This window comes from Telmatherina bonti, assembly GCF_933228915.1.
Source record: "Telmatherina bonti genome assembly, chromosome: 4".
NCBI lineage: Eukaryota > Metazoa > Chordata > Actinopteri > Atheriniformes > Telmatherinidae > Telmatherina > Telmatherina bonti.
The window spans coordinates 40,305,804-40,329,844 of NC_136622.1; the positions used below are offsets into that span (position 1 = coordinate 40,305,804).

The 24,041-nt window shown below is 39.8% G+C and overlaps 1 protein-coding gene across 1 annotated transcript in view; it reads left to right on the plus strand.

Moving 5' to 3' along the window:
- abcd1 (ATP-binding cassette, sub-family D (ALD), member 1) overlaps positions 1-24,041 on the plus strand; it is a gene marked incomplete at its 3' end in the record, with an annotated part of 300,493 nt that overhangs the window by 179,478 nt on the left and 96,974 nt on the right. The window contains exon 12 of the mRNA XM_079238616.1: positions 17,544-17,689. Coding sequence (XP_079094742.1) covers positions 17,544-17,689 — 146 coding nt within the window. The remainder of the gene's footprint in view (positions 1-17,543; positions 17,690-24,041) is intronic.

The following is a 24,041-nucleotide window of genomic DNA, read 5'->3' on the forward strand; positions in this document are numbered from 1 at the left end:
AACCAGGTTAGGGTGTAAACAACCAGGTTATGATATAAACAACCAGGTTAAGGTATAAACAACCAGGTTAGGATAAAAACAACCAGGTTAGGATATAAACAACCAGGTTAAGGTATAAACAACCAGGTTAGGATATAAACAACCAGGTTAGGGTATAAACAACCAGGTTAAGGTATAAACAACCAGGTTAGGATAAAAACAACCAGGTTAGGATATAAACAACCAGGTTATGTTATGAACAACCAGGTTAGGATATAAGCAACCAGGTTATGTTATAAACAACCAGGTTAGGATATAAACAACCAGGTTAAGATATAAACAACCAGGTTAAGGTATAAACAACCAGGTTAAGATATAAACAACCAGGTTAGGATATAAACAACCAGGTTAAGATATAAACAACCAGGTTATGTTATAAACAACCTGGTTAGGGTATAAACAACCAGGTTAGGATATAAACAACCAGGTTATGTTATAAACAACCAGGTTAGGGTGTAAACAACCAGGTTATGATATAAACAACCAGGATATGTTATAAACAACCATGTTAGGATATAAACAACCAGGTTAGGATATAAACAACCAGGTTAAGGTATAAACAACCAGGTTAAGATATAAACAACCAGGTTAGGATATAAACAACCAGGTTAAGATATAAACAACCAGGTTATGTTATAAACAACCAGGTTAGGGTATAAACAACCAGGTTATGTTATAAACCACCAGGTTAGGATATAAACAACCAGGTTAAGATATAAACAACCAGGTTAGGATAAAAACAACCAGGTTAAGATAAAAACAACCAGGTTAGGATATAAACAACCAGGTTAGGGTATAAACAACCAGGTTAGGATATAAACAACCAGGTTAAGATATAAACAACCAGGTTATATTATAAACAACCAGGTTATGTTATAAACAACCAGGTTATGTTATAAACAACCAGGTTAGGGTGTAAACAACCAGGTTAGGATATAAACAACCAGGTTAGGATATAAACAACCAGGTTAAGGTATAAACAACCAGGTTAGGATATAAACAACCAGGTTAGGATATAAACAACCAGGTTAAGGTATAAACAACCAGGTTACGGTATAAACAACCAGGTTAAGATATAAACAACCAGGTTATGTTATAAACAACCAGGTTAGGATATAAACAACCAGGTTAGGATATAAACAACCAGGTTAGGATATAAACAACCAGGTTAGGGTGTAAACAACCAGGTTAGGGTGTAAACCACCAGGTTAGGATATAAACAACCAGGTTAAGATATAAACAACCAGGTTGGGATATAAACAACCAGGTTAAGGTATAAACAACCAGGTTAGGATATAAACAACCAGGTTAGGGTATAAACAACCAGGTTAAAGTATAAACAACCAGGTTAGGATAAAAACAACCAGGTTAGGGTGTAAACAACCAGGTTATGATATAAACAACCAGGTTAGGGTATAAACAACCAGGTTAAGGTATAAACAACCAGGTTAGGATAAAAACAACCAGGTTAGGATATAATCAACCAGGTTAAGGTATAAACAACCAGGTTAGGATAAAAACAACCAGGTTAGGGTGTAAACAACCAGGTTAGGATATAAACAACCAGGTTATGTTATAAACAACCAGGTTATGTTATAAACAACCAGGTTAAGATATAAACAACCAGGTTATGTTATAAACAACCAGGTTAGGGTATAAACAACCAGGTTATGTTATAAACAACCAGGTTATGTTATAAACAACCAGGTTAGGATATAAACAACCAGGTTAAGATATAAACAACCAGGTTATGTTATAAACAACCAGGTTAGGATATAAACAACCAGGTTATGTTATAAACAACCAGGTTATGTTATAAACAACCAGGTTAGGGTGTAAACAACCAGGTTATGATATAAACAACCAGGTTAAGATATAAACAACCAGGTTAAGGTATAAACAACCAGGTTAGGATATAAACAACCAGGTTAAGGTATAAACAACCAGGTTAGGATATAAACAACCAGGTTAGGATATAAACAACCAGGTTATGTTATAAACAACCAGGTTATGTTATAAACAACCAGGTTAGGGTGTAAACAACCAGGTTATGTTATATACAACCAGGTTAAGATATAAACAACCAGGTTAGGATATAAACAACCAGGTTAAGATGTAAACAACTAGGTTAGGATATAAACAACCAGGTTATGTTATAAACAACCAGGTTATGTTATAAACAACCAGGTTATGATATAAACAACCAGGTTATGTTATAAACAACCAGGTTAGGATATAAACAACCAGGTTATGTTATAAACAACCAGGTTAGGGTATAAACAACCAGGTTATGTTATAAACCACCAGGTTAGGATATAAACAACCAGGTTAAGATATAAACAACCAGGTTAGGATAAAAACAACCAGGTTAGGATATAAACCAGGTTAGGATATAAACAACCAGGTTAGGGTATAAACAACCAGGTTAAGGTATAAACAACCAGGTTAGGATAAAAACAACCAGGTTAGGGTGTAAACAACCAGGTTATGATATAAACAACCAGGTTATGTTATAAACAACCAGGTTATGTTATAAACAACCAGGTTAAGATATAAACAACCAGGTTATGTTATAAACAACCAGGTTAGGGTATAAACAACCAGGTTATGTTATAAACAACCAGGTTATGTTATAAACAACCGGGTTATGTTATAAACAACCAGGTTAAGATATAAACAACCAGGTTATGTTATAAACAACCAGGTTAGGATATAAACAACCAGGTTATGTTATAAACAACCAGGTTATGTTATAAACAGCCAGGTTAGGGTGTAAACAACCAGGTTATGATATAAACAACCAGGTTAAGATATAAACAACCAGGTTAAGGTATAAACAACCAGGTTAGGATATAAACAACCAGGTTAAGGTATAAACAACCAGGTTAGGATATAAACAACCAGGTTATGTTATAAACAACCAGGTTATGTTATAAACAACCAGGTTAGGGTGTAAACAACCAGGTTATGTTATATACAACCAGGTTAAGATATAAACAACCAGGTTAGGATATAAACAACCAGGTTAAGATGTAAACAACCAGGTTAGGATATAAACAACCAGGTTATGTTATAAACAACCAGGTTATGTTATAAACAACCAGGTTATGATATAAACAACCAGGTTATGTTATAAACAACCAGGTTAGGATATAAACAACCAGGTTATGTTATAAACAACCAGGTTAGGGTGTAAACAACCAGGTTATGTTATAAACCACCAGGTTAGGATATAAACAACCAGCTTAAGATATAAACAACCAGGTTAGGATATAAACAACCAGGTTATGTTATAAACAACCAGGTTAGGGTATAAACAACCAGGTTATGTTATAAACCACCAGGTTAGGATATAAACAACCAGGTTAAGATATAAACAACCAGGTTAGGATAAAAACAACCAGGTTAGGATATAAACCAGGTTAGGATATAAACAACCAGGTTAGGGTATAAACAACCAGGTTAAGGTATAAACAACCAGGTTAGGATAAAAACAACCAGGTTAGGGTGTAAACAACCAGGTTATGATATAAACAACCAGGTTATGTTATAAACAACCAGGTTAGGGTATAAACAACCAGGTTATGTTATAAACCACCAGGTTAGGATATAAACAACCAGGTTAAGATATAAACAACCAGGTTAGGATAAAAACAACCAGGTTAGGATAAAAACAACCAGGTTAGGATATAAACCAGGTTAGGATATAAACAACCAGGTTAGGGTATAAACAACCAGGTTAAGGTATAAACAACCAGGTTAGGATAAAAACAACCAGGTTAGGATATAAACAACCAGGTTAAGGTATAAACAACCAGGTTAGGATATAAACAACCAGGTTAGGGTATAAACAACCAGGTTAAGGTATAAACAACCAGGTTAGGATAAAAACAACCAGCTTAGGGTGTAAACAACCAGGTTAGGATATAAACAACCAGGTTAAGATATAAACAACCAGGTTATGTTATAAACAACCAGGTTAGGATATAAACAACCAGGTTAGGATATAAACAACCAGGTTATGTTATAAACAACCAGGTTAAGATATAAACAACCAGGTTATGTTATAAACAACCAGGTTATGTTATAAACAACCAGGTTAGGATATAAACAACCAGGTTAAGATATAAACAACCAGGTTAAGGTATAAACAACCAGGTTAAGATATAAACAACCAGGTTAGGATATAAACAACCAGGTTAAGATTTAAACAACCAGGTTAGGGTATAAACAACCAGGTTATGTTATAAACAACCAGGTTAGGATATAAACAACCAGGTTATGTTATAAACAACCAGGTTATGTTATAAACAACCAGGTTAAGATATAAACAACCAGGTTATGTTATAAACAACCAGGTTAAGATATAAACAATCAGGTTATGATATAAACAACCAGGTTAGGATATAAACAACCAGGTTATGTTATAAACAACCAGGTTATGTTATAAACAACCAGTTTAGGGTGTAAACAACCAGGTTAGGATATAAACAACCAGGTTAGGATATAAACAACCAGGTTAAGGTATAAACAACCAGGTTAGGATATAAACAACCAGGTTAGGATATAAACAACCAGGTTAAGGTATAAACAACCAGGTTACGGTATAAACAACCAGGTTAGGATATAAACAACCAGGTTAAGGTATAAACAACCAGGTTAGGATATAAAGAACCAGGTTAAGGTATAAACAACCAGGTTAGGATATAAACAACCAGGTTATGTTATAAACAACCAGGTTATGTTATAAACAACCAGGTTAGGGTGTAAACAACCAGGTTATGACATAAACAACCAGGTTATGTTATAAACAACCAGGTTAGGATATAAACAACCAGGTTAAGATATAAACAACCAGGTTAGGATATGAACAACCAGGTTAGGTTATAAACAACCAGGTTAAGATATAAACAACCAGGTTATGTTATAAACCACCAGGTTAGGATATAAACAACCAGGTTAAGATATAAACAACCAGGTTATGTTATAAACAACCAGGTTAGGATATAAACAACCAGGTTAAGATATAAACAACCAGGTTATGATATAAACAACCAGGTTATGTTATAAACAACCAGGTTAGGATATAAACAACGAGGTTAAGATATAAACAACCAGGTTATGTTATAAACAACCAGGTTAGGATATAAACAACCAGGTTATGTTATAAACAACCAGGTTAGGATATAAACAACCAGGTTATGTTATAAACAACCAGGTTAGGGTATAAACAACCAGGTTATGTTATAAACAACCAGGTTAGGATATAAACAACCAGGTTAAGATATAAACAACCAGGTTAGGATAAAAACAACCAGGTTAAGATAAAAACAACCAGGTTAGGATATAAACAACCAGGTTAAGGTATAAACAACCAGGTTAGGATATAAACAACCAGGTTAGGGTATAAACAACCAGGTTAAGGTATAAACAACCAGGTTAGGATAAAAACAACCAGGTTAGGGTGTAAACAACCAGGTTATGATATAAACAACCAGGTTAAGGTATAAACAACCAGGTTAGGATAAAAACAACCAGGTTAGGATATAAACAACCAGGTTAAGGTATAAACAACCAGGTTAGGATATAAACAACCAGGTTAGGGTATAAACAACCAGGTTAAGGTATAAACAACCAGGTTAGGATAAAAACAACCAGGTTAGGATATAAACAACCAGGTTAAGATATAAACAACCAGGTTATGTTATGAACAACCAGGTTAGGGTATAAGCAACCAGGTTATGTTATAAACAACCAGGTTAGGATATAAACAACCAGGTTAAGATATAAACAACCAGGTTAAGGTATAAACAACCAGGTTAAGATATAAACAACCAGGTTAGGATATAAACAACCAGGTTAAGATATAAACAACCAGGTTATGTTATAAACAACCTGGTTAGGGTATAAACAACCAGGTTAGGATATAAACAACCAGGTTATGTTATAAACAACCAGGTTAGGGTGTAAACAACCAGGTTATGATATAAACAACCAGGATATGTTATAAACAACCATGTTAGGATATAAACAACCAGGTTAGGATATAAACAACCAGGTTAAGGTATAAACAACCAGGTTAAGATATAAACAACCAGGTTAGGATATAAACAACCAGGTTAAGATATAAACAACCAGGTTATGTTATAAACAACCAGGTTAGGGTATAAACAACCAGGTTATGTTATAAACCACCAGGTTAGGATATAAACAACCAGGTTAAGATATAAACAACCAGGTTAGGATAAAAACAACCAGGTTAAGATAAAAACAACCAGGTTAGGATATAAACAACCAGGTTAAGGTATAAACAACCAGGTTAGGATATAAACAACCAGGTTAAGATATAAACAACCAGGTTATGTTATAAACAACCAGGTTAAGATATAAACAATCAGGTTATGATATAAACAACCAGGTTAGGATATAAACAACCAGGTTATGTTATAAAGAACCAGGTTATGTTATAAACAACCAGGTTAGGGTGTAAACAACCAGGTTAGGATATAAACAACCAGGTTAGGATATAAACAACCAGGTTAAGGTATAAACAACCAGGTTAGGATATAAACAACCAGGTTAAGGTATAAACAACCAGGTTACGGTATAAACAACCAGGTTAAGATATAAACAACCAGGTTAGGATATAAACAACCAGGTTAGGATATAAACAACCAGGTTAGGGTGTAAACAACCAGGTTAGGGTGTAAACCACCAGGTTAGGATATAAACAACCAGGTTAAGATATAAACAACCAGGTTGGGATATAAACAACCAGGTTAAGGTATAAACAACCAGGTTAGGATATAAACAACCAGGTTAGGGTATAAACAACCAGGTTAAAGTATAAACAACCAGGTTAGCATAAAAACAACCAGGTTAGGGTGTAAACAACCAGGTTATGATATAAACAACCAGGTTAGGGTATAAACAACCAGGTTAAGGTATAAACAACCAGGTTAGGATAAAAACAACCAGGTTAGGATATAATCAACCAGGTTAAGGTATAAACAACCAGGTTAGGATAAAAACAACCAGGTTAGGGTGTAAACAACCAGGTTAGGATATAAACAACCAGGTTATGTTATAAACAACCAGGTTATGTTATAAACAACCAGGTTAAGATATAAACAACCAGGTTATGTTATAAACAACCAGGTTAGGGTATAAACAACCAGGTTATGTTATAAACAACCAGGTTATGTTATAAACAACCAGGTTAGGATATAAACAACCAGGTTAAGATATAAACAACCAGGTTATGTTATAAACAACCAGGTTAGGATATAAACAACCAGGTTATGTTATAAACAACCAGGTTATGTTATAAACAACCAGGTTAGGGTGTAAACAACCAGGTTATGATATAAACAACCAGGTTAAGATATAAACAACCAGGTTAAGGTATAAACAACCAGGTTAGGATATAAACAACCAGGTTAAGGTATAAACAACCAGGTTAGGATATAAACAACCAGGTTAGGATATAAACAACCAGGTTATGTTATAAACAACCAGGTTATGTTATAAACAACCAGGTTAGGGTGTAAACAACCAGGTTATGTTATATACAACCAGGTTAAGATATAAACAACCAGGTTAGGATATAAACAACCAGGTTAAGATGTAAACAACCAGGTTAGGATATAAACAACCAGGTTATGTTATAAACAACCAGGTTATGTTATAAACAACCAGGTTATGATATAAACAACCAGGTTATGTTATAAACAACCAGGTTAGGATATAAACAACCAGGTTATGTTATAAACAACCAGGTTAGGGTGTAAACAACCAGGTTATGTTATAAACCACCAGGTTAGGATATAAACAACCAGCTTAAGATATAAACAACCAGGTTAGGATATAAACAACCAGGTTATGTTATAAACAACCAGGTTAGGGTATAAACAACCAGGTTATGTTATAAACCACCAGGTTAGGATATAAACAACCAGGTTAAGATATAAACAACCAGGTTAGGATAAAAACAACCAGGTTAGGATATAAACCAGGTTAGGATATAAACAACCAGGTTAGGGTATAAACAACCAGGTTAAGGTATAAACAACCAGGTTAGGATAAAAACAACCAGGTTAGGGTGTAAACAACCAGGTTATGATATAAACAACCAGGTTATGTTATAAACAACCAGGTTAGGGTATAAACAACCAGGTTATGTTATAAACCACCAGGTTAGGATATAAACAACCAGGTTAAGATATAAACAACCAGGTTAGGATAAAAACAACCAGGTTAGGATAAAAACAACCAGGTTAGGATATAAACCAGGTTAGGATATAAACAACCAGGTTAGGGTATAAACAACCAGGTTAAGGTATAAACAACCAGGTTAGGATAAAAACAACCAGGTTAGGATATAAACAACCAGGTTAAGGTATAAACAACCAGGTTAGGATATAAACAACCAGGTTAGGGTATAAACAACCAGGTTAAGGTATAAACAACCAGGTTAGGATAAAAACAACCAGGTTAGGGTGTAAACAACCAGGTTAGGATATAAACAACCAGGTTAAGATATAAACAACCAGGTTATGTTATAAACAACCAGGTTAGGATATAAACAACCAGGTTAGGATATAAACAACCAGGTTATGTTATAAACAACCAGGTTAAGATATAAACAACCAGGTTATGTTATAAACAACCAGGTTATGTTATAAACAACCAGGTTAGGATATAAACAACCAGGTTAAGATATAAACAACCAGGTTAAGGTATAAACAACCAGGTTAAGATATAAACAACCAGGTTAGGATATAAACAACCAGGTTAAGATTTAAACAACCAGGTTAGGGTATAAACAACCAGGTTATGTTATAAACAACCAGGTTAGGATATAAACAACCAGGTTATGTTATAAACAACCAGGTTATGTTATAAACAACCAGGTTAAGATATAAACAACCAGGTTATGTTATAAACAACCAGGTTAAGATATAAACAATCAGGTTAGGATATAAACAACCAGGTTAGGATATAAACAACCAGGTTATGTTATAAACAACCAGGTTATGTTATAAACAACCAGGTTAGGGTGTAAACAACCAGGTTAGGATATAAACAACCAGGTTAGGATATAAACAACCAGGTTAAGGTATAAACAACCAGGTTAGGATATAAACAACCAGGTTAGGATATAAACAACCAGGTTAAGGTATAAACAACCAGGTTACGGTATAAACAACCAGGTTAGGATATAAACAACCAGGTTAAGGTATAAACAACCAGGTTAGGATATAAACAACCAGGTTAAGGTATAAACAACCAGGTTAGGATATAAACAACCAGGTTATGTTATAAACAACCAGGTTATGTTATAAACAACCAGGTTAGGGTGTAAACAACCAGGTTATGACATAAACAACCAGGTTATGTTATAAACAACCAGGTTAGGATATAAACAACCAGGTTAAGATATAAACAACCAGGTTAGGATATGAACAACCAGGTTAGGTTATAAACAACCAGGTTAAGATATAAACAACCAGGTTATGTTATAAACCACCAGGTTAGGATATAAACAACCAGGTTAAGATATAAACAACCAGGTTATGTTATAAACAACCAGGTTAGGATATAAACAACCAGGTTAAGATATAAACAACCAGGTTATGATATAAACAACCAGGTTATGTTATAAACAACCAGGTTAGGATATAAACAACGAGGTTAAGATATAAACAACCAGGTTATGTTATAAACAACCAGGTTAGGATATAAACAACCAGGTTATGTTATAAACAACCAGGTTAGGATATAAACAACCAGGTTATGTTATAAACAACCAGGTTAGGGTATAAACAACCAGGTTATGTTATAAACAACCAGGTTAGGATATAAACAACCAGGTTAAGATATAAACAACCAGGTTAGGATAAAAACAACCAGGTTAAGATAAAAACAACCAGGTTAGGATATAAACAACCAGGTTAAGGTATAAACAACCAGGTTAGGATATAAACAACCAGGTTAGGGTATAAACAACCAGGTTAAGGTATAAACAACCAGGTTAGGATAAAAACAACCAGGTTAGGGTGTAAACAACCAGGTTATGATATAAACAACCAGGTTAAGGTATAAACAACCAGGTTAGGATAAAAACAACCAGGTTAGGATATAAACAACCAGGTTAAGGTATAAACAACCAGGTTAGGATATAAACAACCAGGTTAGGGTATAAACAACCAGGTTAAGGTGTAAACAACCAGGTTAGGATAAAAACAACCAGGTTAGGATATAAACAACCAGGTTAAGATATAAACAACCAGGTTATGTTATGAACAACCAGGTTAGGGTATAAGCAACCAGGTTATGTTATAAACAACCAGGTTAGGATATAAACAACCAGGTTAAGATATAAACAACCAGGTTAAGGTATAAACAACCAGGTTAAGATATAAACAACCAGGTTAGGATATAAACAACCAGGTTAAGATATAAACAACCAGGTTATGTTATAAACAACCTGGTTAGGGTATAAACAACCAGGTTAGGATATAAACAACCAGGTTATGTTATAAACAACCAGGTTAGGGTGTAAACAACCAGGTTATGATATAAACAACCAGGATATGTTATAAACAACCATGTTAGGATATAAACAACCAGGTTAGGATATAAACAACCAGGTTAAGGTATAAACAACCAGGTTAAGATATAAACAACCAGGTTAGGATATAAACAACCAGGTTAAGATATAAACAACCAGGTTATGTTATAAACAACCAGGTTAGGGTATAAACAACCAGGTTATGTTATAAACCACCAGGTTAGGATATAAACAACCAGGTTAAGATATAAACAACCAGGTTAGGATAAAAACAACCAGGTTAAGATAAAAACAACCAGGTTAGGATATAAACAACCAGGTTAAGGTATAAACAACCAGGTTAGGATATAAACAACCAGGTTAGGGTATAAACAACCAGGTTAAGGTATAAACAACCAGGTTAGGATAAAAACAACCAGGTTAGGGTGTAAACAACCAGGTTATGATATAAACAACCAGGTTAGGGTATAAACAACCAGGTTAAGGTATAAACAACCAGGTTAAGGTATAAACAACCAGGTTAGGATATAAACAACCAGGTTAGGGTATAAACAACCAGGTTAAGGTATAAACAACCAGGTTAGGATATAAACAACCAGGTTAAGATATAAACAACCAGGTTAAGGTATAAACAACCAGGTTAAGATATAAACAACCAGGTTAGGATATAAACAACCAGGTTAAGATATAAACAACCAGGTTATGTTATAAACAACCAGGTTAGGGTATAAACAACCTGGTTATGATATAAACAACCAGGTTAGGATATAAACAACCAGGTTATGTTATAAACAACCAGGTTAGGGTGTAAACAACCAGGTTATGATATAAACAACCAGGTTAGGATATAAACAACCTTGATATGTTATAAACAACCATGTTAGGATATAAACAACCAGGTTAGGTTATAAACAACCAGGTTAAGGTATAAACAACCAGGTTAAGGTATAAACAACCAGGTTAGGATATAAACAATTTAAAAAAGAGAACATAAAAATACTTTTGACAATAAAAATGTAATGAGATTAAAAGGATAAGAGATGAGATAGATGATGTTTTATCACAAGAAATTCAGAATAAACTCATTTTTACTGAAAAGAGATATTGTGAGGCAGGAAATAAATCTGCAAAAATATTAGCATATAGGATGAAAAAACAACACGCAAGAAGGAATATTTATAAAATGAGAGACCCACAAACAAAGAATTTGATGTACAGAACAGAAGAAAACTAAACAACTGCATGTCCAAGTAAATCATAACAATGAGTCTCAGATCGACAGTTTTCTAGATAAGCCAGATTTACCACAAATAACAGAAGAACAGAATGCTGGTCTGATATCAGAAATAAACTCAGCAATCACTAAACTCCAGAACAATAAAAGTCCTGCAGCCGATGGATAAGTCTCTGAATGGTACAAGATCTACAGAAAAACGCTGATTCCATCATTACATAGGACTTCCAATTGGATACCAAAAGAAGGAGAGATTCCCAGTTCATGGAAAGAGGCCGTTATCTCTGTGATCGTAAAGGAAGGAAAGGATGAAACCAGCTGCTAGAATTATAGACCAAGAAGTGTACTCAACGTAGATTATTGACTTTTCACAGCAGTTTGAAGACAAAGAAAAAATATCACCAGACATAAAAAGGCTTTATCTAGGGTCGACAGACGCATGACGATATCCGACGGACTTTACACATAATGCAGATGATGACCAAGAAAACATTAGAAGCATTGATGATGGGGATGGATGCAGAAAAAGCCTTTGATTCGGTTCGATGGGAACTTCTATATAAGGTGATGAAGAAGTTTAATTTTCATGAAACTTGTATCAGTTTAATACAGGCCTTAGAAACAAATCCCACAGCGAGGATTAAAGTGAATGGAAGTCTGTCCAAGGCCATGACAGGACAAAGAGGCTGGTTGCTCGGTCGCCGTCTTCCTGGAGCCAGTGGGTAAAACAACATGATTCTATTCAGGGATTGGGGAGGAGAGCAGACGACTGCTTTGTCTGCAGATGATATCCTCATCTATCTGGAACTTCCCGACACGGCCCTGCCGATGCTTATGACTTTCTTTACAGAACATGAGAAGCTGTCACGGTATAAAATTAATGTAATAAAAAACTCAGGTGATTACTTTTAATAACAAACCGAAGCGGGATATCGAACAGAACTATAAAATCAGTTGGGAACATAAATCAATGAAGTATTCAGGTATTAACCTGACACAAGATCTGAAACAGTTAAAATCATCAATTTACAATCAGTTAATAACAAAAATGAAAGCAGATGTGGATAGATGGAGCTTAATACCATTCCTAAGTCTAACATGAAGAGTAGACATAATTAAAATAAATGTTCTTCCCCGGCTGCCATCCATCTTCCAACACCTTGCATTGAGGTGACAGAAATGGAATTTCCAGAATGGGATAAAATGATTTCCAGATATATTTGGCAAGGTTTAAAGCCAAGAATCAAATTTAGAACCCTACAGCTGTCAAAGGAAAAGGGAGGACGAGCCTTGCCTTGTCTAAGGAGTTATTACTACGCTGCACAGCTGAAAAGCTTGTTGAACTTATGTGACCCTGGTTACTCTGCAAAATGGAAAGATATAGATGAGCAATTATTAAAAATCATTCCAGTACAGGCCATCATATGCGATAGTAAATTGAGATCTTGTCTAAAGGAAGGAGTACCCAATGGCTGGAAGTACCTCTTAAGATTTGGACGGACACTGTGACTAAATATAAGTTCATGGACAAATGCAGAAGCATGTAAATCTCAGCTGGACGGAAGGATTGTCTCCAAACCATATAGAGCTCTGGAGGATTTAAAGGCAGACACCACAGAGTATATACAAGAGAAATGGGAGAAGGAAGTAAATATGTGTGCACCGTGCACACCGAGCTTTTCGGCTTGGACCAGACCCAGAGGAGTCGTCTGCTGAGGGGGAGTGATCATGGTAACGGAGCATCCTGGCCAGCCTTTTGTTATTAGACCAGATTTATCAGCGGAGGCAGCGCGCAGAATCCTACACCCTGCTCTGCTGGAGGCAAGCTGGTCTAGAAGCAGCCGGATGAGGTCCAGAAACGGCTACAAGGTGAAGACTACCTCTCCCTTTTTCTTCCTTTATTTCTTCTCCTTTGGTTTAGTGTTGATTCGTAATATCAGCTGATCTCTCGGAGACAGGAGTCTTTAGATCCGGTTAAACTACAAATAGGTTAAGGGAGGTTTTGGATTGTTTTTGTTGTGAGTTTAAGAAACATATTCAGAGTTATAAATGAGCTCATCTAAATGAAACTTTCTTTTTATTCTGGACGTTTTGAGTTGAAGTTAAATCTTAGAATTTCCTTCCACATATGATCCTGTGTTCCTGTGAGGTTTATGTGTGTGTGAGGAATTTCTTATGATCTGGACGAGCCAACTATCACAGACTGAACATGAGATCTTTTGTCATCTTCTATGTTAGAGCTGCACGTTGGAGATGATCTTTCTTATGTTATTTGGGTTTTTGTTGGTGTTCCCTTCTCTGTTTGTAGTGCATACACAAAGAGGCATACATGGTTTGTGGTTGGTTGTTTTCCTATTCACCTTTAGATGACCATGAATAAAATGAAAGTTAGATCCTGGAATGTAAATGGTATTCATCAGTAAAAAGGTTTAAAGTTTCTCATTTAAAATCTCTAAATTATGACATAGCAATGATCCAAGAGACACATCTTCCTAAAGAAGAGTCTTTAAAATGAAGACAAATGTTCTTTTCTCCAGGAACAAATGCCTGAAAAGGTGTCTGCATTCTAAGAAAGTATCATTTACAGCGTTGGACATGTTGACAGATGAAGAGGGAAGATGGCTGTTAGGCTCAGGTGAACTGGAGAATTATAGTATTATTTTGGTAAATTGATATGCTCTGAATACGGCACAGATAATTAATATCTTCCTATCTGAGTGTAAAAACATCCCATTATTAATGGGAGGTGATTTTAATTTGGTAAGCAATGCCTTAATGGATAGCTGGAGCCCTCCGCTACCAGACCTCTCTCTGCGCCTTTAGAGAGCTGTTAGACGGTCAGTAACGCATGTATGGCGTCTCTTTAATACCAAAGCAAGAGAATATACTTTCTACTCAAATGCACAGAACTCATGCTCGCAAATCCATTATCTTCTCATATCAGATTCTTTAATAATAAATGTTTTAGATTCAGTCATACATCATTTCCTTATTTTAGATCATGCTCCAATTTCAACAACTTCTTACCCCACCAGTAGAGAGAACCTAAACCCAAACGTTGGAGTTTTAATAATTCACTGTTGGAAGATTATTCCTTTGTTACATTAATTAAAAAGAATAGTCAAGAATTTATTGAAATAAATATTAACCAAACAATCCCAATATCACCAGTCTGGGAGCCACCTGTCGGGCTGGATTATTAGTTCTGCATCTTTTAAAGATGAGGAAAGACTGAAAAAGAAAAGTGAAATGTTATCAAAGCTTAGAGCTCTTGAACTGAATCATAAGAAAGATCCAATGAATAAAGCTTGCAAACAGGAAGTACAGTCGTCCTCATATGTATTCATACCCTCCCATTAAAGGAGAAAACTGCTGCCTGGGAAATGAGATGAAACTGACTAAAGTCAGAATAAATAAAAGTTTGATGAAAATCATGACATTATTTTCTAATTCTGGTTCAACATGAAGATTTTTTTTAAAACAAGATAAAATAATAAATGTTCCATCAGCCATAAAGTAATATTTAGTAGAAGAATCCTGTGATGTTTCCAGTCCAGTCAGGTGTTTCCTGTTCCTCCCAGTCAGACTTCTGCACCTGTTGACAGGTATTTTGTCCCACTGTTCATCAGAAAAATGCTCTCATTAGTCCAGGACACGTTTGTTTGTTTTTTCTCTCTTCAGCTCAATTAAATGAAAAAACAGTGTTTTATATTACTAAATGATATTTTTGCAAATTTTTGGTTATTGTTCCTTTTTTAAGTCTCCAGTTATCTGAGTGACTGTTGTAAATTCAGCCTTTTCTTTAATGAGAGGGGATGAATAGATATGCGCACGACGGTATGTCTGTTAGGTCATAAAGTTTAAAATGAGACTAGAGAAGAACACTTTCGCACTTTCAGCTGCCAAAAGAATCATTTTATTTAACTGGAAAATTCCCAAGCCAGAATGCTCCATAGAAACATGGCTACCTGAATGTCTAAATCTTATTAGCATGGGAAGAACAATGGATATGCAAATGATACTAAAATGAACTCTGAAACTATTTGGAAGCTGACAAAGGGAAACATGGGATCATAAATAAGGGTTTGATGTCAACTGGGTTGTTTTTTATACAAGGGAGACAGTTTCCCATCGGTGTGTGGGCTTTGACATGTAGTCAGAACCTTTATACTCAGCCTTTTGCTGCCTCTTGGCTCGGACTGCCTGGAAAAGGAGCTTTCCTGGTGAAATAAAGGAAATACATATAATAGTTTATCAATTATGTTTAGTAGCTAAAATGGAAGAGTTTGGCATGGTACATATGCATAAACGGGGTATGTGTGTAGGTAGGGACTGTGTAGGTCGTTTGTTTTGAATACTTAAACTATAAATAATAAAAAAATAGACATTTAAGGTTCTTCTGCACAGTAAAAGGCACAAAATGAAAACATCCGAGGGTTTGTACAGGGAATCATAGAGGCATCTCCTAAAGAGTCAAACAAAGAACCAGATGCCACAAAATGCTGATTAATCCATTTAAGACCTCTGTTCTATCATATACTCGGACTGAGTCGTCTAGAACAAATGTTGGACGGACCTGAGGGGTTTTCTTTACAGATAAAGATTTAATAACTTTCCAAAATTTCTATGAATTATTAAGGTTCTCAGTTGTGACAAAGAAGTAATATTCTGATTTGTCCTTTTTAATGAGCGAAATGCATTGATTCCTTAGTTGTCTGAAAGTAAACCAATCACTGAGACTTTTCCTGGCTTTGGCCACATGACGCTGGTGGATGGTACCAGGCCATTCTGGACCCAACCGAGGCTTTTCTCTTCCCTTTTCCCTGACTTCCCTTATAGGAGCATGTTTATTTACAACCTTCCCAAAGTTTTCTTGAAAGAATGTCCAGGCAAGCTCAGCATCTGGCAGCAGACCTAAATGTCCCCATGGACAGATCATGATGATAAGCTCATTCATTAAATTTCTTAAAATTCCTCTTGGAAAGGATGCATAGCATGCATTCAGGAGTTTTGTGTTTCTGCAAGCTGCAACAACACAAGGATCACTCAAATCATTGCAGAAAACACCCAAAGATGTGAATTTATGAGGCACATTTGTTAGAATTAAATCAATCAGAGTTTTCAGGACTTTTAAGGTTTGGCCGAGTTGGTTGATTGACCATCAAAGGCTGCAAAAAACCAATCCCAGCTGAGGTCTCCTGCTGTTAAAGCTCAGGATGATTTAATTTAGAAAGGAAATGCTTTAAGGATGATCATGCTTCCTTGGTGGCAAATGGAGGTCCATAACAACCAACTACAGTTATAGAGAAAGATTTGGCTTTTCTACTTTCAAGGCCAAAACCTCTATTTGCTTAGAAATAGACTCAGACAATTAAGGCCTCAAATCTTGATTTATCATAGATGACTACACCCCACGCCCCATATATATGTGTATATATATATATATATATATACACACACACACATATATATCCCGGATGGATGAATGGATAGATGAAAAGATAGATGGAGGGATGTATGGACTGACGGATGGATGGATGGATGGATAATTGCTAGATGGATACAGGGAAGGAGAGAGGGAGGGAGGGATAGATGGATGGATTGATGGATGGTGGATAGGCTTCGTAAACAGTCACGCATCCTTGTAAAACGTGTAATCTACCCAGAATGCGTGACAAATTATGGTTTGCATCTCAGGTGGAGGATGGGATGAACGTGCTGATCACAGGTCCAAATGGCTGCGGAAAGAGTTCCCTGTTCAGGATCCTCAGTGGACTCTGGCCTGTGTATGGAGGAGTTTTGTACCGTCCAGAGCCACAGAACATGTTCTACATTCCACAGAGGTACTGGTACCACTGGCACTGCTGGTCCTTTTACCACTCTGTTATGTTGTGATTCTCACCTCACATATGTTCAGAAGTCTTAAACCACTTGTTTGTGTAATGATTCTTGGTTAGGGTTACCACCAAACATGGATAATCCACCAGACATGGTACCATCAGGGGCTCGGTACCATCAGGGGCTTGGTACCATCAGGGACTTGGTACCATCAGGGACTCTGTACCATCAGGGACTCGGTACCATCAGGGGCTTGGTACCATCAGGGACTTGGTACCATCAGGGACTCTGTACCATCAGCGACTTGGAACCATCAGGGACTCTGTACCATCAGGGACTTGGAACCATCAGGGACTCTGTACCATCAGGGACTTGGTACCATCAGGGAGTTGGTACCATCAGGGACTCTGTACCATCAGGGACTTGGTACCATCAGGGACTTGATACCATCAGGGACTCTGTACCATCAGGGACTTGGTACCATCAGGGACTCTGTATCATCATGAATTTGGTACCATCAGGGACTTGGTACCATCAGGGACTTGGTACCATCAGGGACTCTGTACCATCAGAAACTTGGTACCATCAGGGACTCTGTACCATCATGGACTTTGTACCATCAGGGTCTTGGTACCATCAGGGACTCGGTACCATCAGGGACTCTGTACCATCAGGGACTCTGTATCATCAGGGACTTGGTACCATCAGGGACTTGGTACCATCATGGACTCTGTACCATCAGGGACTTGGTACCATCAGGGACTCTGTACCATCAGGGACTTGGTACCATCAGGGACGTGATACCATCAGGGACTTGGTACCATCAGGGACTCTGTATCATCATGAACTTGGTACCATCAGGGACTTGGTACCATCAGGGACTTGGTACCATCAGGGACTTGGTACCATCAGGGACTCTGTACCATCATGGACTTGGTACCATCAGGGACTCGGTACCATCAGGGACTCGGTACCATCAGGGACTCGGTACCATCAGGGACTCTGTACCATCAGGGACTCTGTATCATCAGGAACTTGGTATCATCAGGGATTTGGTACCATCAGGGACTCTGTACCATCAGGGACTTGGTACCATCATGGACTTGGTACCATCAGGGACTCTTTACCATCAGGGACTCTTTACCATCAGGGACTTGGTACCATCAGGGACTTGGTACCATCAGGGAGTCTGTACCATCAGGGACTTGGTACCATAAGGGACTCTGTACCATCAGGGACTTGGTACCATCAGGGACTCTATGCCATCAGGGACTTTGTACCATCAGGGACTCTGTATAATCAGGGACTTGGTACCATCAGGGACTTGTTACCATCAGGGACCTGTACCATCAGGGACTTGGTACCATCAGGAGCTTGATACCATCAGGGACTTGGTACCATCAGGGACTCTGTATCATCATGGACTTGGTACCATCAGGGACTTGGTACCATCAGGGACTCTGAACCATCAGGGACTTGGTACCATCAGGGACTCTGTACCATCATGGACTCGGTACCATCAGGGACTTGGTACCATCAGGAACCTGTACCATCAGGGACTTGGTGTCATCAGGGACTTGGTACCATCAGGGACTTGGCACCGTCAGGGACTCGGTACCATCAGGGACTTGGAACCATCAGGGACTCTGTACCATCAGGAACCTGTACCATCACGGACTCGGTGCCATCAGGGACTCTGTACCATCAGGGACTCTGTACCGCCAGGGACTCTGTATAATCAGGGACTCGGTACCATCAGGGACTTGGTACCATCAGGGACACTGTACCATCAGGCACTTGGTACCATCATGGACTCTGTACCATCAAGGACTTGGTATCATCAGGGACCCTGTACCATAGCGAGTTGGTACCATCAGGGACTCTGTATCTCCAGGGACCTGGTACCATCAGGGACTTGGTACCATCAGGGAGTCTGTACCATCAGGGACTTGGTACCATCAGGGACTCGATACCATCAAGGACTTGGTACCATCAGGAAGTCTGTACCATCAGGGACTCTGTACCATCAGGGACTCTGTACCATCAGGGACTTGGTACCATCAGGGACTCTGTACCATCAGGGACTTGGAACCATCAGGGACTCTGTACCATCAGGGACTCTGTACCATCAGGGACTTTGTACTATCAGGGACTCTGTACCACCAGGGACTTGGTACCATCAGAGACTCATTACCATTAGCGACTTGGAACCATCAGGGAATTGGAACCATCAAGGACTTGGTACCACCAGGGTCTCTGTACCATCAGGAACTTGGTACCACCAGGGACTTTGTACTATCAGGGACTCTGTACCATCAGGGACTTGGTACCACCAGGGACTCTGTACCATCAGGAACTTGGTACCACCAGGGACTTTGTACCATCAGGGACTTGGTACCACCAGGGACTCTGTACCATCAGGGTCTCTGTACCATCAGCGACTTGGAACCATCAGGGACTTGGTACCATCATGGACTCTGTACCATCAGGGACTTGGTACCATCAGGGACTTGGTACCACCAGGGACTCTGTACCACCAGGGACTCTGAACCATCAGGGACTCTTTACCATCAGGGACTTGGTACCACCAGGGACTCTGTACCATCAGGAACTTGGTACCACCAGGGACTCTGTACCATCAGGAACTTGGTACCACCAGGGACTCTGTACCATCAGGAACTTGGTACCACCAGGGACTCTGTACCATCAGGGACTTGGTACCACCATGAACTTGGTACCACCAGGGACTCTGTACCATCAGGGTCTCTGTACCATCAGCGACTTGGAACCATCAGGGACTTGGTACCATCAGCGACTTGGAACCATCAGGGACTCGATACCATCAAGGACTTTGTACCATCATGGACTTGGTACCATCAGGGAGTCTGTACCATCAGGGACTCTGTACCATCAGGGACTCTGTACCATCATGGACTCTGTACCATCAGGGACTTGGTACCATCAGGGACTCTGTACCATCAGGGACTTGGAACCATCAGGGACTCTGTACCATCAGCGACTTGGTACCATCAGGGACTCTGTACTATCAGGGACTTGGTACCATCAAGGAATTGGTACCATCACGGACTCTGTACCATCAGGGACTCTATGCCATCAGGGACTTTGTACCATCAGGGACTCTGTATCATCAGGGACTTGGTACCACCAGGGACTCTGTACCATGAGGAACTTGGTACCACCAGGGACTCTGTACCATCAGGAACTTGGTACCACCAGGGACTCTGTACCATCAGGGACTTGGTACCACCATGAACTTGGTACCACCAGGGACTCTGTACCATCAGGGTCTCTGTACCATCAGCGACTTGGAACCATCAGGGACTTGGTACCATCAGCGACTTGGAACCATCAGGGACTCGATACCATCAAGGACTTTGTACCATCATGGACTTGGTACCATCAGGGAGTCTGTACCATCAGGGACTCTGTACCATCAGGGACTCTGTACCATCATGGACTCTGTACCATCAGGGACTTGGTACCATCAGGGACTCTGTACCATCAGGGACTTGGAACCATCAGGGACTCTGTACCATCAGCGACTTGGTACCATCAGGGACTCTGTACTATCAGGGACTTGGTACCATCAAGGAATTGGTACCATCACGGACTCTGTACCATCAGGGACTCTATGCCATCAGGGACTTTGTACCATCAGGGACTCTGTATCATCAGGGACTTGGTACCATCAGGGACTTGGAACCATCAGGGACGTTGTACTATCAGGGACTCTGTACCAGCAGGGACTTGGTACCATCAGGGACTCTGTACCACCAGGGACTCTGAACCACCAGGGACTCTGTAACATCAGGAACTTGGTACCACCAGGGACTCTGTACCATCAGGAACTTGGTACCACCAGGGACTCTGTACCATCAGGGACTTGGTACCACCATGAACTTGGTACCACCAGGGACTCTGTACCATCAGGGTCTCTGTACCATCAGCGACTTGGAACCATCAGGGACTTGGTACCATCATGGACTCTGTACCATCAGGGACTTGGTACCATCAGGGACTTGGTACCACCAGGGACTCTGTACCACCAGGGACTCTGAACCATCAGGGACTCTTTACCATCAGGGACTTGGTACCACCAGGGACTCTGTACCATCAGGAACTTGGTACCACCAGGGACTCTGTACCATCAGGAACTTGGTACCACCAGGGACTCTGTACCATCAGGAACTTGGTACCACCAGGGACTCTGTACCATCAGGGACTTGGTACCACCATGAACTTGGTACCACCAGGGACTCTGTACCATCAGGGTCTCTGTACCATCAGCGACTTGGAACCATCAGGGACTTGGTACCATCAGCGACTTGGAACCATCAGGGACTCGATACCATCAAGGACTTTGTACCATCATGGACTTGGTACCATCAGGGAGTCTGTACCATCAGGGACTCGATACCATCAGGGACTCTGTACCATCATGGACTCTGTACCATCAGGGACTTGGTACCATCAGGGACTCTGTACCATCAGGGACTTGGAACCATCAGGGACTCTGTACCATCAGCGACTTGGTACCATCAGGGACTCTGTACTATCAGGGACTTGGTACCATCAAGGAATTGGTACCATCACGGACTCTGTACCATCAGGGACTCTATGCCATCAGGGACTTTGTACCATCAGGGACTCTGTATCATCAGGGACTTGGTACCACCAGGGACTCTGTACCATGAGGAACTTGGTACCACCAGGGACTCTGTACCATCAGGAACTTGGTACCACCAGGGACTCTGTACCATCAGGGACTTGGTACCACCATGAACTTGGTACCACCAGGGACTCTGTACCATCAGGGTCTCTGTACCATCAGCGACTTGGAACCATCAGGGACTTGGTACCATCAGCGACTTGGAACCATCAGGGACTCGATACCATCAAGGACTTTGTACCATCATGGACTTGGTACCATCAGGGAGTCTGTACCATCAGGGACTCTGTACCATCAGGGACTCTGTACCATCATGGACTCTGTACCATCAGGGACTTGGTACCATCAGGGACTCTGTACCATCAGGGACTTGGAACCATCAGGGACTCTGTACCATCAGCGACTTGGTACCATCAGGGACTCTGTACTATCAGGGACTTGGTACCATCAAGGAATTGGTACCATCACGGACTCTGTACCATCAGGGACTCTATGCCATCAGGGACTTTGTACCATCAGGGACTCTGTATCATCAGGGACTTGGTACCATCAGGGACTTGGAACCATCAGGGACGTTGTACTATCAGGGACTCTGTACCAGCAGGGACTTGGTACCATCAGGGACTCTGTACCACCAGGGACTCTGAACCACCAGGGACTCTGTAACATCAGGAACTTGGTACCACCAGGGACTCTGTACCATCAGGAACTTGGTACCACCAGGGACTCTGTACCATCAGGGACTTGGTACCACCATGAACTTGGTACCACCAGGGACTCTGTACCATCAGGGTCTCTGTACCATCAGCGACTTGGAACCATCAGGGACTTGGTACCATCATGGACTCTCTACCATCAGGGACTTGGAACCATCAAGGACTCTGTACCATCAGGAACCTGTACCATCAGGGACTTGGTGTCATCAGGAATTGGTTCCATCAGCGACTTGGTACCATCAGGGACTTGGTACCATCACAGACTCTGTACCATCAGGGACTCTATGCCATCAGGCACTTTGTACCATCAGGGACTCTGTGTCATCAGGGACTTGGTACCATCAGGGACTTGGAACCATCAGGGACTTTGTACTATCAGGGACTCTGTACCAGCAGGGACTTGGTACCATCAGGGACTCATTACCATTAGCGACTTGGAACCATCAGGGAATTGGAACCATCAAGGACTTGGTACCACCAGGGTCTCTGTACCATCAGGAACTTGGTACCACCAGGGACTTTGTACCATCAGGGACTCTGTACCATCAGGGACTTGGTACCACCAGGGACTCTGTACCATCAGGAACTTGGTACCACCAGGGACTTGGTACCATCAAGGACTCTGTACCATCAGGGACTTGTTACCACAAGGGACTCTGTACCATCAAGGACTTGGTACCACCAGGGTCTCTGTACCATCAGAAACTTTGTACCACCAGGGACTCTGAACCATCAGGGACTCTGTACCATCAGGGACTTGGTACCACTAGGGACTCTGTAACATCAGGAACTTGGTACCACCAGGGACTCTGTACCATCAGGAACTTGGTACCACCAGGGACTCTGTACCATAGCGACTTGGTACCATCAGGGACTTGGTACCATCAGGGACTCTGTATCATCAGGGACCTGGTACCATCAGGGAGTCTGTACAATCAGGGACTTGGTACC